This window comes from Bombina bombina, chromosome 3 (assembly GCF_027579735.1).
Source record: "Bombina bombina isolate aBomBom1 chromosome 3, aBomBom1.pri, whole genome shotgun sequence".
In the NCBI taxonomy this organism is placed as follows: Eukaryota; Metazoa; Chordata; class Amphibia; order Anura; family Bombinatoridae; genus Bombina; species Bombina bombina.
Window position 1 is genome coordinate 64846334 of NC_069501.1, and position 15596 is coordinate 64861929.

The 15596-nt window shown below is 37.9% G+C and overlaps 1 protein-coding gene across 1 annotated transcript in view; it reads right to left on the reverse strand.

The window, feature by feature from the left end:
- Positions 1-15596, reverse strand: part of ARHGAP31 (Rho GTPase activating protein 31) — a 529752-nt gene that overhangs the window by 265583 nt on the left and 248573 nt on the right. The window contains exon 2 of the mRNA XM_053705847.1: positions 6695-6797. Within this exon, the coding sequence (XP_053561822.1) occupies positions 6695-6797 (103 nt within the window). The remainder of the gene's footprint in view (positions 1-6694; positions 6798-15596) is intronic.

The following is a 15596-nucleotide window of genomic DNA, read 5'->3' on the forward strand; positions in this document are numbered from 1 at the left end:
ACAAAAAAAATGTTTTACCAGCATTTTAAATTGTCACATTATGTCACATTAACACTTAAAGGACCAGTCATCACTTTAGATTTGCATAATCAACAAATGCAAGATAACAAGACAATGCAATAGCACTTAGTCTGAACTTCAAATGAGTAGTAGATTTTTTTATAACAAATTTCAAAGTTATGTACATTTCCACTCCCCTTGTACCATGTGATAGCAATCAGCCAATCACAAATGCATATACGTATAGTCTGTGAATTCTTGCACATGCTCAGTAGGATCTGGTGACTCAAAAATTGTAAATATAAAAGACTGTGCACATTTTTTTAATGGAAGTAAATTGGAAAGTTGTTTAAAATGACATACTGTATCTGAATCATGAAAATGTTTTTTAACCTGAGTGTCCCTTTAACAACACGGACATACCCTGTTACTTTGCGTGTCCTTAGGGTGTTCCTGGCCTCACCCCTAGAGGCATCAGGTTAAAGTATGGTCTGGCCTTTGGCCCCCCAAGAGTTATTTAACTATTTCAAAGATTTGCAAAACTGCTTACAAAAAACATGGTGAGTTTGTGTATCTTATCTCCCTAAATTTAAGTCAATTCAGGTTAGTTGTAAATGAACCTGTCCACTGCTCTAAGCAATCACCATCCAATGTGCAGCTGGTTTAGGAAGGGACAGTACACACCTTGTAACTACAAGACATTACCACGCACCATTTGCCTTATGGAGGAGCCAATCTGGGCTTTAGTTCACAGACAACCAATTCTAATGTAACTTTTTGAAATGTATAATTTTGCATGGTATTACAGAATAGTAGGGACCAGGTGCTGTAAAATGATAGGTCCCATACAGGCATGTTCCCCTCTATTTGTATCCTCAGATCGTATGGTCCTTTACTTACAAGAGGGTGTAGGGGATGTCACACGCTTTACAATGATAAACACAATTTTACAAACCCCCCTTCTAAATGACTGAACTGTCTCAAAAATATATCTTAAAGGGACAGTCTACTCCAGAATTATTATTGTTTAAAATGATAGATAATCCCTTTATTACCCATTCCCCAGTTTTGCATAACCAACACTGTTATATTAATACACTTTTTACCTCTGTGATTTCCTTGTATCTAAGCAGGCTGCCCCCTTATTTCAGTTCTTTTGACAGACATGCATTTTAGCCAATCAGTGCTCTATGGGAGGGAGCACAATGTTATCTTTATAGCTAGCTCAATCTAGTTGTGAAAAACTGTCAAAATGCACTGAAATACCACCATAAATATTAAAAGGACATCAAAATCAAAACTGAACTTTCATGGTTTAGATAAAACATGCAGAGACTTTTAAAATGTACTTATTTTATCAAATGTACTTAATTCTCTCGGTACCCTTTGTTTAAAAGCATACCTAGGTAGGCTCAGGAGTAGCAGACTATTCTGGGGATAAATAATCTCACAACAATTTGTGCTGGATTATCCTTTTAATACTGTATACTTCTAGAATACTTGTCCCTTTAAAGTGAATGTAAATTTTGATGCTAAAGTGCCCGGTTTTTAAAAATTTGATTAAAAACAGGGGCACTTTAATGCATCAAAATTTACATTTCACTCGTGTTGTGGAAAAAACTTATCTTTTAATTTTGACAGCAGATCCAGCTTCCTCCACCCATCGCAAAGCCTCTTCCTGGGTCTACAATGAGGAGTCTGGCTTCCTCCAATCACCAATCATCAGACACTGATTTGTACAAACTAACGGCTAGATTCCGAGTTTTGCTTTATACTGAAAAAGCAGCGTTATCAGGTTATAATTCTGCTTTTTCAGTACCGCTGGTATTACGAGTCTAGCAGAATTTGTGGGCGCGCCGCACACTTTTTTGGCCTTACCGCAAATCAATTTACACAAATTGCGTAAGTCTTTTTTCAATGGGACCTCTATAGCGCCGGTATTACAAGCTTGTCCTGGGAGGCCAAAAAGTGAGCGGTACACCCTATCCCGTCAAGATTCGTAACGCATTCTAAAGTTAGTAGTTATGAGTTTTACATTACAAAGCTGTAGCATAAAACTCATAACTAAAGTCCTAAAAAGTACACTAACACCCATAAACTACCTATTGACCCCTAAACCGAGGCCCTCCAGCACCGCAAACACTGAGATTAAATTATTAACCCCTAATCTGCAGCTCCAGACATTGCCGCCACTATAATAATCATATTAACCCCTAAACTGCCGCACTCCCACCTCACAAACATTAGTTAAATATTATTAACCCCTAATCTGCTGCCCCTAACATCGCTGCTACCTATCTACATTTATTAACCCCTAATCTGCCGCCCCCAACGTCGCCGCCACTGTACTAAATGTATTAAACCCTAAACCTAAGTCTAACCCTAACACCCCCTAACTTAAATATAATTAAAATAAATCTAAATAAAACCTACTATTAATAAGTAAATAATTCCTATTTAAAACTAAGTACTTACCTATAAAATAAATAATATTGTAGCTAGCTTAGGGTTTATTTTACAGGTAAGTATTTAGTTTTAAATAGGAATTATTTAGTTGTTAATAGTAGGTTTTATTTAGATTTATTTTAATTATATTTAAGTTAGGGGGTATTAGGGTTAGACTTAGATTTAGGGGTTAATATATTTAGTATAGTGGCGGCGACGTTGGGGGCGGCAGATTAGGGGTTAATAAATGTAGGTAGGTGGCGGCGACGTTGGGGGCGGCAGATTAGGGGTTAATAATATTTAACTAGTGTTTGTGATGCAGGAGTGCAGCGGTTTACGGGTTAATATGATTATTATAGTGGTGGCGATGTCCGGAGCGGCAGATTAGGGGTTAATAAGTGTAAGATTAGGGGTGTTTAGACTCGGGGTTCATGTTAGGGTGTTAGGTGTAAACATAAAATGTGTTTCCCCATAGGAATCAATGGCCGGCTCTCCCCATTGATGTCTATGGGGAAATCGTGCACAAGCACGTACAACCAGCTCACCGCTGACTTAAGCAGCGCTGGTATTGGAGTGCGGTATGGAGCTCAATTTTGCTCTACGCTCACTTCTTGCCTAATAACGCCAGTTTTCTGAAAACCTGTAATACCAATGCTGTAGGAAAGTGAGTGGTGACAATAAAGTGCAAGTTAGCAACGCACCCCTCTTACCACAAAACTCGTAATCTGGCCGTAAAATAGTTATTAAAAATGCAAACAATTACTATTTTCCTTAAATTTCATTTTCTTTTGTGGTTGAGATTAAGTAAACACTGGTGGATTTACAGACTAATATTCCTACGTTATTATTTTTTATTATTTATTGTAAAGTGTGCCAGAGAACATTGCAAAAAATTAAAGGGACATTATGGTCAAAACTTTGCTGATTTAGAGAGTGTCAAATTTAAACAAAAAAGTTATATACAGTATATATATATATATATATATATATATATATATATATATATATACTGTAGATACATACACAGGAGCGTGCATATGCCTACAGAACTGTATAAATAACGTTGTCCCAAGCATTGTAGCAAACATACGGCTAGATTTAGAGTTCTGCGGCCAAAGGGGTGCGTTAGCTACGCTGGCTTTTTTTCCCCCGCACCTTTTAAATACCGCTGGTATTTAGAGTTCACAGAATGGCTGCGTTAGGCTCCAAAAAAGGGAGCGTAGAGCATATTTACCGCCACTGCAACTCTCAATACCAGCGGTGCTTACGGACGCGGCCAGCTTCAAAAACGTGCTCGTGCACGATTCCCCCATAGAAAACAATGGGGCTGTTTGAGCTGAAAAAAAACCTAACACCTGCAAAAAAGCAGCGTTAAGCTCCTAACGCAGCCCCATTGTTTCCTATGGGGAAACACTTCCTAAGTCTGCACCTAACACCCTAACATGAACCCCGAGTCTAAACACCCCTAACCTTACACTTATTAACCCCTAATCTGCCGCCCCCGCTATCGCTGACCCCTGCATATTATTATTAACCCCTAATCTGCCGCTCCGTACACCGCCGCAACCTACATTATACCTATGTACCCCTAATCTGCTGCCCCTAACACCGCCGACCCCTATATTATATTTATTAACCCCTAATCTACCGCCCCCAACGTCTCCTCCACCTACCTACAATAATTAACAAGGTTCACAAAGAAAAGAGATCTGTTGACTCAAGGTTAGTTTCGGAGCCTCCGAAGAAGCGCATCTACGCATGCGCGAAACGCGTCAGGCGTTCCTCACTGTGACCCTATGTACTTTGCTTACTTTGACTTGTTTTGGATCACCATAATAAACAAGCTTTTCCAGCAACTAACCTGTGAGTCAACAGATCTCTTTTCTTTGTGAACCTTATCCATATAGCGGTGGGATATACCGCATATTGACCTGTTGCTCCCGTAGCCGAAACCGACGTTGACATCCGGGTTTGTCCTGAACTACACTACCCACAGTGCACCTAGCGACATCACGGGGTGTGCATGAGTATACTACACTACCAGAGCCGGATCTCCAAGCACGCCAAGAAGGACCCACACGCTGCACCCCCACGGAAGGGTTTCAACACCAGTCTGAGGAGAAGCACAGCAGTGCGCCCAGGCACCCCACCAAGTCTTGTAGAGGGTAAGAGTTTTTCCGGACATTACTACAGTGACTGCACATTTTATCTCTGCACTTTACACCCGTGACAACTAGGCTGAAGTGGCATCCATACAATTACCTGACAAGCAAGGAATAGAAAATCAGGAATTAACGCTGTGTTTCATATGTACTGCACATTGACCGCTGCCCCTGATAGCACAGACTTTACTGGGACTGATTCCCTGGATGTATTAGGGTGTTATACTTAAACTACCCATAACACCCTCTGGGAATCCATTTACTGAACACTTGCTTTGCTCTTTGATATTGTTTGTACAATAATTAACCCCTAATCTGCCGACCGGATCTCACCGCTACTCTAATAAATTTATTAACCCCTAAAGCTAAGTCTAACCCTAACCCTAACACCCCCCTAAGTTAAATATAATTTAAATCTAACGAAATAAATTAACTCTTATTAAATAAATTATTCCTATTTAAAGCTAAATACTTACCTGTAAAATAAACCCTAATATATCTACAATATAAATTATAATTATATTGTAGCTATAAATTATAATTATATTGTAGCTATTTTAGGATTAATATTTATTTTACAGGCAAATTTGTAATTATTTTAAGCAGGTACAATAGCTATTAAATAGTTAATAACTATTTAATAGTTACCTAGTTAAAATAATTACAAAATTACCTGTAAAATAAATCCTAACCTAAGTTACAATTAAACCTAACACTACACTGTCAATAAATTAATTTAAATACAATACCTACAAATAAATACAATGAAATAAACTAACTAAAGTACAAAAAATAAAAAAGAACTAATTACAAAAAAATAAAAAAATATTTACAAACATTAGAAAAATATTACAACAATGTTAAACTAATACACCTACTCTAAGCCCCCTAATAAAAATATGAAAGACCCCCAAAATAAAAAATGCCCTACCCTAGTCTAAAATTAAAATAGAAAAGCTCTTTTACCTTACCAGCCCTGAAAAGGGCCCTTTGCGGGGCATGCCCCAAATAATTCAGATCTTTTGCCTGTAAAAAAAAACATACAATACCCCCCCCCCCCAACATTACAACCCACCACCCACATACCCCTAATCTAACCCAAACCCCCCTTAAATAAACCTAGCACTAAGCCCCTGAAGATCTTCCTACCTTATCTTCACCACGCCGGGTTCACCGATCGATCCAGAAGAGCCTCCAATGTCTTGATCCAAGCCCAAGCGGGGGGCTGAAGATGTCCATAATCCGGCTGAAGTCTTCATCCAAGCGGGAGCTGAAGAGGTCCATGATCCGGCTGAAGTCTTCTATCAAGCGGCATCTTCAATCTTCTTTCTTCCGGATCCATGTTCATCCCGCCGACACGGAACATCCATCTTCACCAAAGACTTCCCGACGAATGACGGTTCCTTTAAGGGACGTCATCCAAGATGGCGTCCCTCGAATTCCGATTGGCTGATAGGATTCTATCAGCCAATCGGAATTAAGGTAGGAAAATTCTGATTGGCTGATGGAATCAGCCAATCAGAATCAAGTTCAATCCGATTGGCTGATCCGATCAGCCAATCAGATTGAGCTCGCATTCTATTGGCTGTTCCGATCCGAGCGTTAGACCCTTTCCTGACTGACTCCAAATACCAGCGGACGGTAAAAACCAGCGTTAGGAGCCTGGTTTTGACGGCTACCGCCAATCTCTAAATCTAGACCATAGTTTTGTTTCAGCTGAAAGGGACAAATTAAACTTTTATGATTCAGATAGAGCGTGTGATTTAAAATTTAAATTGTTCAATTTACTTCTACTATCAAATTTACTTTGTTCTCTTTGTATCCTTGTTAAAGAACATATCTAGGTAGGCTTAGGAGCAGTAATACTCTACTGGAATCTAGCTGGTGATTAGTGGCTACACACATTTGCCTCTTGTCATTGGCTCACCAGGTGTGTTCAGCTAGTAGTGCACTGCTGCTCTGGAGCTGACTTTAACTATGTGTTTAACAATTATATACAAACAAGAGAGCCATGATAAAAAGCCCTATCACTAAATACATGTGAGTTTGTCCAACATATTAGCCAGGTTATGGTATATTTGTGTTACCTGAGCTTCTGTATGTTGGATGTCACTCCAGACAAACGGTAGATGCCATCCACCACCCCGTGAGTTTCAATAAATTCTGCACAACTCTTCAGCACAAGGGGAACTGCAACAAGAACAGAGAGGAGCCAATGAAAAACAGCACTGCACAGATTCCTGTAGAGATTAAACTGTTTATTATTATTCATATAATATTTTTAAACCAAACATTTCCCCATAAAACATTACTGTGTGTAATAAAGGAACACTTTGCAATTTACTTCCATGATTTATTTTGCCAATTTTCCCCATGATTTATCCTCTAAAAGTTGTGTTTTTTCTAATGCTTAACTACACTGACCCTTTAACATACTACACAATGATTGTTTGATCTGTGCAGGAGCTCATTTATATCACTCCCTACTTGGCCTCAGCAAAAGAGATAAAGTAACAGTAGTAACAGGAATGTGTAACAGTAGCAACAGGAATGTGTAACAGTAGCAACAGGAATGTGTAACAGTAGCAACAAGAATGTGCAACAGTAGCAACAAGAATGTGCAACAGTAGCAACAAGAATGTGCAACAGTAGCAACAAGAATGTGTAAAAGTAGAAAGAGAAATGTTAACAGTAGTAACAGGAATGTGTAACAGTAGCAACAGGAATGTGTAACAGTATTAATAGGAATGTGTAACAGTAGCAACAGGAATGTGTAACAGTAGCAACAGGAATGTGCAACAGTATTAATAGGAATATGTAACAGTAGCAACAGGAATGTGTAACAGTAGCAACAGGAATGTGTAACAGTAGCAACAGGAATGTGCAACAGTAGTAACAAAAATGTGTAAATGTGTAAAAGTAGAAAGAGAAAGGTTAACAGTAGTAACAGGAATGTGTAACAGTAGCAACAGGAATGTGTAACAGTAGTAACAGGAATGTGTAACAGTATTAATAGGAATGTGTAACAGTAGCATCAGGAATGTGTAACCGTTGCAACAGGAATGTGTAGCAGTAGCAACAGGAATGTGTAACAGTAGCAACAAGAATGTGTAAGAGTAGTAACAGGAATGTGTAACAGTATTAATAGGAATGTGTAACAGTAGCATCAGGAATGTGTAACAGTTGCAACAGGAATGTGTAACAGTAGTAACAAAAATGTGTAACAGTAGCAACCAGTATGTGTAACAGTATTAATAGGAATGTGTAACAGTAGTAACAAAAATGTGTAAAAGTAGAAAGAGAAAGGTAGGAATGTGTAACAGTAGTAACAGGAATGTGTAACAGTAGCAACCAGTATGTGTAACAGTATTAATAGGAATGTGTAACAGTAGTAACAAAAATGTGTAAAAGTAGAAAGAGAAAGGTAGGAATGTGTAACAATAGCAACAGGAATGTGTAACAGTAGCAACCAGAATGTGTAACAGTATTAATAGGAATGTGTAACAGTAGTAACAGGAATGTGTAACAGTAGCAACAGGAATGTGTAACAGTAGCAACAGGAATGTGTAACAGTAGCAAAAAGAATGTGCAACAGTAGCAACAAGAATGTGTAAAAGTAGAAAGAGAAAGGTTAACAGTAGTAACAGGAATGTGTAACAGTAGCAACAGGAATGTGTAACAGTAGTAACAAGAATGTGTAACAGTATTAATAGGAATGTGTAACAGTAGCAACAGGAATCTGTAACAGTAGCAACAGGAATGTGCAACAGTAGTAACAAAAATGTGTAAATGTGTAAAAGTAGAAAGAGAAAGGTTAACAGTAGTAACAGGAATGTGTAACAGTAGCAACAGGAATGTGTAACAGTAGTAACAGGAATGTGTAACAGTATTAATAGAAATGTGTAACAGTAGCATCAGAAATGTGTAACAGTTGCAACAGGAATGTGTAACAGTAGTAACACACATGTGTAAAAGTAGAAAGAGAAAGGTAGGAATGTGTAACAGTAGTAACAGGAATGTGTAACAGTAGCAACCAGTATGTGTAACAGTAGTAACAGGAATGTGTAACAGTAGTAACAGGAATGTGTAACAGTATTAATAGGAATGTGTAACAGTACTAACAGGAATGTGTAACAGTGGCAACAGGAATGTGTAACAGTAGCAACCAGAATGTGTAACAGTATTAATAGGAATGTGTAACAGTAGCAACAGAAATGTGTAACAGTATTAATAGGAATGTGTAACAGTAGTAACAGGAATGTGTAACAGTAGCAACAGGAATGTGTAACAGTAGCAACCAGAATGTGTAACAGTATTAATAGGAATGTGTAACAGTAGCAACAGTACAGGAATGTGTAACAGTAGTAACAAAAATGTGTAAAAGTAGAAAGAGAAAGGTTAACAGTAGTAACAGGAATGTGTAACAGTAGCAACAGGAATGTGTAACAGTAGCAACAGGAATGTGTAACAGTAGCAACAAGAATGTGCAACAGTAGTAACAGGAATGTGTAACAGTAGCAACCAGAATGTGTAACAGTATTAATAGGAATGTGTAACAGTAGCAACAGGAATGTGTAACAGTAGTAACAAAAATGTGTAAAAGTAGAAAGAGAAAGGTAGGAATGTGTAACAGTAGTAACAGGAATGTGTAACAGTAGCAACAGGAATGTGTAACCAGTAGCAACCAGAATGTGTAACAGTATTAATAGGAATGTGTAACAGTAGTAACAGAAATGTGTAACAGTATTAATAGGAATGTGTAACAGTAGTAACAGGAATGTGTAACAGTAGTAAAAGGAATGTGTTACAGTAGAAAGAGAAAGGTTAACAGTAGTAACAGGAATGTGTAACAGTAGCAACCAGAATGTGTCACAGTATTATTATAAATGTGTAACAGTATTAATAGGAATGTGTAACAGTAGTAACAGGAATGTGTAACAGTAGCAACAGGAATGTGTAACAGTAGCAACAGGAATTTGTAACAGTAGCAACAGGAATGTGTAACAGTAGCAACAGGAATTTGTAACAGTAGCAACAGGAATGTGAAACAGTAGCAACCAGAATGTGTAACAGTATTATTAGAAATGTGTAACAGTATTAATAGGAATGTGTAACAGTAGTAACAGGAATGTGTAACAGTATTAATAGGAATGTGTAACAGTATTAATAGGAATGTGTAACAGTAGTAACAGGAATGTGTAGCAGTATTAATAGGAATGTGTAACAGTAGCAACCCAGAACGTGTAACAGTATTTATAGGAATGTGTAACAGTTGCAACCAGAATGTGTAATAGTATTAATAGGAATGTGTAACAGTAGTAACAGGAATGTGCAACAGTAGTAACAAAAATGTGTAAAAGTAGAAAGAGAAATGTTAACAGTAGCAACAGGAATGTGTAACAGTAGCAACAGGAATGTGTAACAGTATTAATAGGAATGTGTAACAGTAGTAACAGGAATGTGTAACAGTAGTAACAGGAATGTGCAATAGTAGCAACATGAATGTGTAACAGTAGCAACCAGAAGGTGTAACAGTATTAATAGAAATGTGTAACAGTAGTAACAGGAATATGTAACAGTAGTAACAGGAATGTGTAACAGTAGTAACAGGGATGTGTAACAGTAGTAACAGGAATGTGCAACAGTAGCAACAGGAATGTTTAACAGTAGCAACAGGAATGTGTAACAGTAGCAACCAGAATGTGTAACAGTAGCAACAGGAATGTGTAAGAGTAGAAAGATTAACAGTAGCAACAGGAATGTGTAACAGTAAAAACAGGAATGTGTAACAGTAGTAATAGGAATGTGCAACGGTAGTAACAGGAATGTGTAACAGTAGTAACAGGAATGTATGAAAGGTTGAAATTGATGGACCTTGATGGAGTCCTTTTCCAACCTATATTTACTATGTAACCATATTAAACAGGCATTTCAGAGGGTTTGTTCCTGGGTTGCAATAGACTCAAATATTGCTAGCAAAATATGTTTAAAATATTTTTATATATACACATCTATTTTTAAATTCATGGTTAATTGATGATATATACAGCAAAAACATTTTAAAATAATACATTCAAATCCTTTTAAATGAGAAAGAAATACTGACTTTTGATTTCCTTATACTTGTTTGTTTTGATAATCCAGTATCTAAAACAGTGGACCTTTCTGAACAGAATTTACCTCAACCAAAACCAGAATTTTCAAAATGGAGCCCAAATCAATTCCTCATTTTTAAAAAGCAATAATAGTCATCAATGGACAGACCTGTTTACGCACATACATAATTTACTATTCATATATTCTTTATAGTATATGATAACACAATAAAAGTGGAAAGTGTATTTCACAGATGAGGTATAGAATGAAAAAAAAACCAGCCAAAACAAGCTAATTTTAGGGCATGGCTGATTGTGGTGGCTAAAGGAGGGCAGTGGATGATAACCGATGGGTATCTTTGGCATTCTAAACCAGGGAGCTACGGACTACTTTTAACCCCTTAAGGACCACTGGCACTTTTCCATTTTCTGACCGTTTGGGACCAAGCCTATTTTTACATTTCTGCTGTGTTATGTGTTTAGCTGAAATTTTCCTCTTACTCATTTACTGTACCCACACATATTATATACCGTTTTTCTCGCCATTAAATGGACTTTCTAAGATACCATTATTTTCATCACATCTTAAAACTTACTATTAAATTTTGTTATAAAAATATGAGGAAAAAATGGAAAAAAAAACACACTTTTTCTAACTTTGACCCCAAAATCTGTTACACATCTACAACCACCAAAAAACACCCATGCTAAATAGTTTCTAAATTTTGTCCTGAGTTTATAAATACCCAATGTTTACTTGTTTTTTGCCTTTTGTGAAGTTATAGGGCAATACATACAAGTAGCACTTGCTATTTCCAAACCACTTTTTTTCAAAATTAGCGATAGTTACATTGGAACACTGATATCTTTCAGGAATCCCTGAATATCCCTTGACATGTATATATATTTTTTTAGAAGACAACCCAAAATATTGATCTAGGCCCATTTTGGTATATTTCATGCCACCATTTCACCGCCAAATGCGATCAAATAAAAAAATCGTCCACTTTTTCACAATTTTTTTCACAAACTTAGATTTCTCACTGAAATTGTTTACAAACAGCTTGTGCAATTATGGCTCAAATGGTTGTAAATGCTCTCTGGATCCCCTTTGTTCAGAAATAGCAGACTTATATGGCTTTGCTTTTGGTAATTAGAAGGCCGCTAAATGCCGCTGCGCACCACAACGTGTATTATGCCCAGCAGTGAAGGGGTTAATAGGGAGCTTGTAGGGTTAATTTTATCTTTAGTGCAGTGTAGTAGACAACCCAAAGTATTTATCTAGGCCCATTTTGGTATATTTCATGCCACCCATTTCACAGCCAAATGCGATAAAAAAAAAAAAAGTTAAATTTTTCACAATTTTAGGGTTTCTCACTGAAATTATTTACAAACATCTTGTGCAATTATGGAATAAATGGTTGTAAAAGCTTCTCTGGGATCCCCTTTATTCAAGAAATAGCAGACATATATGGCTTTGGCATTGCTTTTTGGTAATTAGAAGGCCGCTAAATGCCCTATGCATCACACGTGTATTATGTCTAGCAGTGAAGGGGGTTAATTAGGTAGCTTGTAGGGAGCTTTGCAGGGTTAATTTTTAGATTTAGTTTAGAGATCAGCCTCCCACCTGACACACCACACCCACCTGATCCCTCCCAAACAGCTCTCTTCCCTCCCCCACCCCACAATTGTCCCCTCAATCTTAAGTACTGGCAGAAAGTCTGCCAGTACTAAATAAAAGTTTTTTTTTTTAAACATAATTCTGCTATGTAGGATCCCCTCATAGCCCCCAACTTCCCTGATACCCCCCCCAAACAGCTCTCTAACCCTCCCCCTCTACCTTATTGTGCGTCGTCTTAGGTACTGGCAGCTGTCTGCCGAGTACCCAGTTTTGCCATAAAATATGGTATTTTTTAATATAAATTTAAAACATTTCTGTAGCATAGCTGCCCCCCCTCCAATATCCAACCCCCCACCCCCCTCCTAGATCCTTTAGGCAAAAATCCCACCCTCCACAGTCCTTTCCCCCACCGTATTGGAAAATCTATTGCTTCATAGTGTAGCGTTCCCACCAGCTCCCGTGCACGACTGTGTGTGCTCCCGGCAGCCCCGCTTGCGGATCCCGCCCCCCTCTGACTTACAGCCTACCATCTATGGCTGCCCACCCGCCTCCCATCGATGGGCTGCCCACCCGCTCTCTCTGCATCAGGTGGCTAAGAAATGTTATTGCAGAATGCCTCAATATCGAGCTCATCCCTGCAATAACACTCAGGATCGCTTCCACAGCTTGGAAACACCTTGAGGACCAACGACGTAACAGGGGTACGTCCTACAAAAAAAAGGTCCTTAACGACCAAGGAAGTACCCTGTATGTTGGTGTCCTTAGGGTTAAGGTGCCAGTGGCTCCCTGGTGCATGGGTTTGTCAAGCCTATGCTAATGGGACATCTCCTTCAAACATGGACTTTCTCCTGCTTATTGGATAAGTATGTAGCTATTGCATTCACCTGTTACTCATCATTGGGTTAAACACTGAACCCCACAATGCTAAATTATTTCCTGCACGTTAATAGCATGATAATTAAGAGGGACATTGACGTCAAAATTAAAAATGTGATGATTCAGGTAGAGAGTATGATTAATAAAGCCCATTGATTTACTCTGACCCCTTTCTCTAGAGTTTAAACATCACTCTTTTCTTGGAACCCTACTGAGGTAGACCCAGGGAATGAGCACTATATCTATAAGATTGTTACAAATGTTGTTGAAACTGCTGGACTGCGGCCATATAGTGCTCCCATCACATTCAAGTTCCAAGAGCCTACTTAAAGGGACACTGTACCCAAAATTTTTCTTTTGTGATTCAGATTGAGCATGACATTTTAAGCAACTTTCCTAATTTACTCCTCTTGTACAAATTTTCTTCATTCTCTTGGTATCCTTTATTTGAAATGCAAGAATGTAAGTTTAGAGTGCAGGCCCATTTTTGGTGAAACAACCTGGGTTGTCCTTGCTGATTGGTGGATAAATTCATCCACCAATAAAAAAAGTGTGCTGTCCAGGAGTACTGAAAACAAAAAAAAAAAGCTTAGATGCCTTCTTTTTCAATAATGATAGCAAGAGGAACGTAGAAAAAATTGATAAAAGGAGGTAAATTAGAAAGTTGCTTAAAATTGCATGCTCTTTCTGAATTACAAAATAAAAAATTTGGTTCAGTGTCCCTTTAAGATTCTACCATACAAAATGCCTTTATATATCTTAACCGAAATAAAAAACTTTATTTTTGACTTCCCTAGACCATATCCTTTGTTGAAGAGTAGGCTCAGGAGCAGCAATGCACTACCAGGAGCTAGCAGAACACATCTGGTGAGCTAAAGATAAGAGGACATATGGCTGCAGGCACCAATCAACATTAGCTCACAGTAGTCATTGATGCTCCTGAGCCTGCTCTTCCTCCAAAAATACCAAGCGAGCAGAGCACATTTATAACAGGAATTGAAAAGTTGTTTAAGATGTGCATACTCTATCTGAATCATGAAAGATTAACTTTGACTTTACTGTCCCTTTTAATAACACAACAAGGTTTCTGGCTTGTTATTAGCAAGAATGGCTGACAGTTAAAGACTACTAAACTCTCTACAGCACAAATTGGCATTTACACCTCAGGAAGACATCTGAGGAACGGTCCGGTCTGCACACAATGGGCCTTGGGGTAATCAATCATGTAACTTAAAATTAACCAGTGACAACACATTGAAAATCCATACAAGGCAGGTACACCCCCCCCACCCCCCTGCAAGCCTGAGGCTATATAGTAAGGTCTGACATTCCTAGCTGGACGTTTCAGCATTTGTTACATGGCAAATTATGGGCCTAGATTAGGAGGTGGATCACTAACAGTTACACGCGAGCGATAAGGGGCTTATAGCATGTGTTTGCACACGGGTTTCATTACAAGTTAAAAGAAAACGCATCGTCTTGAGGCGCAATTAAAACGCTTGTTAGGTTAGTGCGTTTTTCAGAGGCTCTCATTATTAAATGTTTTGCCAAAATAAAAAAAGGGTTCACAAAACACATCAAAAATACAATAACTAGTACAGTTACACTCATAATAACACTAACGAATAAAAATTATTAAAAATAAAAATATTGCACACAAATGTTATAAGGGTCTCAAAGGATATGGGGTCTCAGTTGTTAGAAATAAAAGGCAAGCAAATGGCTTTAAAGGGACAGTTAAACTTAAAAAAGGTGCAGAATTATGTAACATTATCTTAGCAGCCAGATTGAAAAATCAAAAGATTTGGAGCGATTTTAATCCCTAAAAGTTACACTTACCCTCAGTTTTCTTCTCCAGGCTCTTCTAATCAGGTCTTCTTTTCAACAGCGCTTTGCGACAGCATTGTCTAATCACAGCGCGCCCCATCGCGATATTGAGCTAATATGTAGCGCGCTCCCCACTACCAGAGTCTAGAGTGGGACCACGCTTTATTTAGCTTTATTTAGGCTCAATAGCGCGATCAGGGGCTTCCTATCGCTTTTAAAAAAAGACCTGATTAGAAGAGTCTGGAAAAGAAATGAGGTAAGTGAAACTTTGGGGATAAAATCGGTCAAATCTTGATTTTTCAATCTGTTGCTAAGATAATGTTACATAATTCTGCACTATGTGAAGAATTATGTAACTTTTTTTTACGTTTACTGTCCCTTTAACATTGAGATACATACATATACATATCTATAGGTGTGTATATATATATATATATGTGCGTATATATGTGTGTAAATATGTATTTAAATGTATATATGTATCTACAGACTTATATACACATATAAACACATAAATACATATGTATACATATATAAACATATATAGAAGTACAGTGGAGCCCTTTGCTA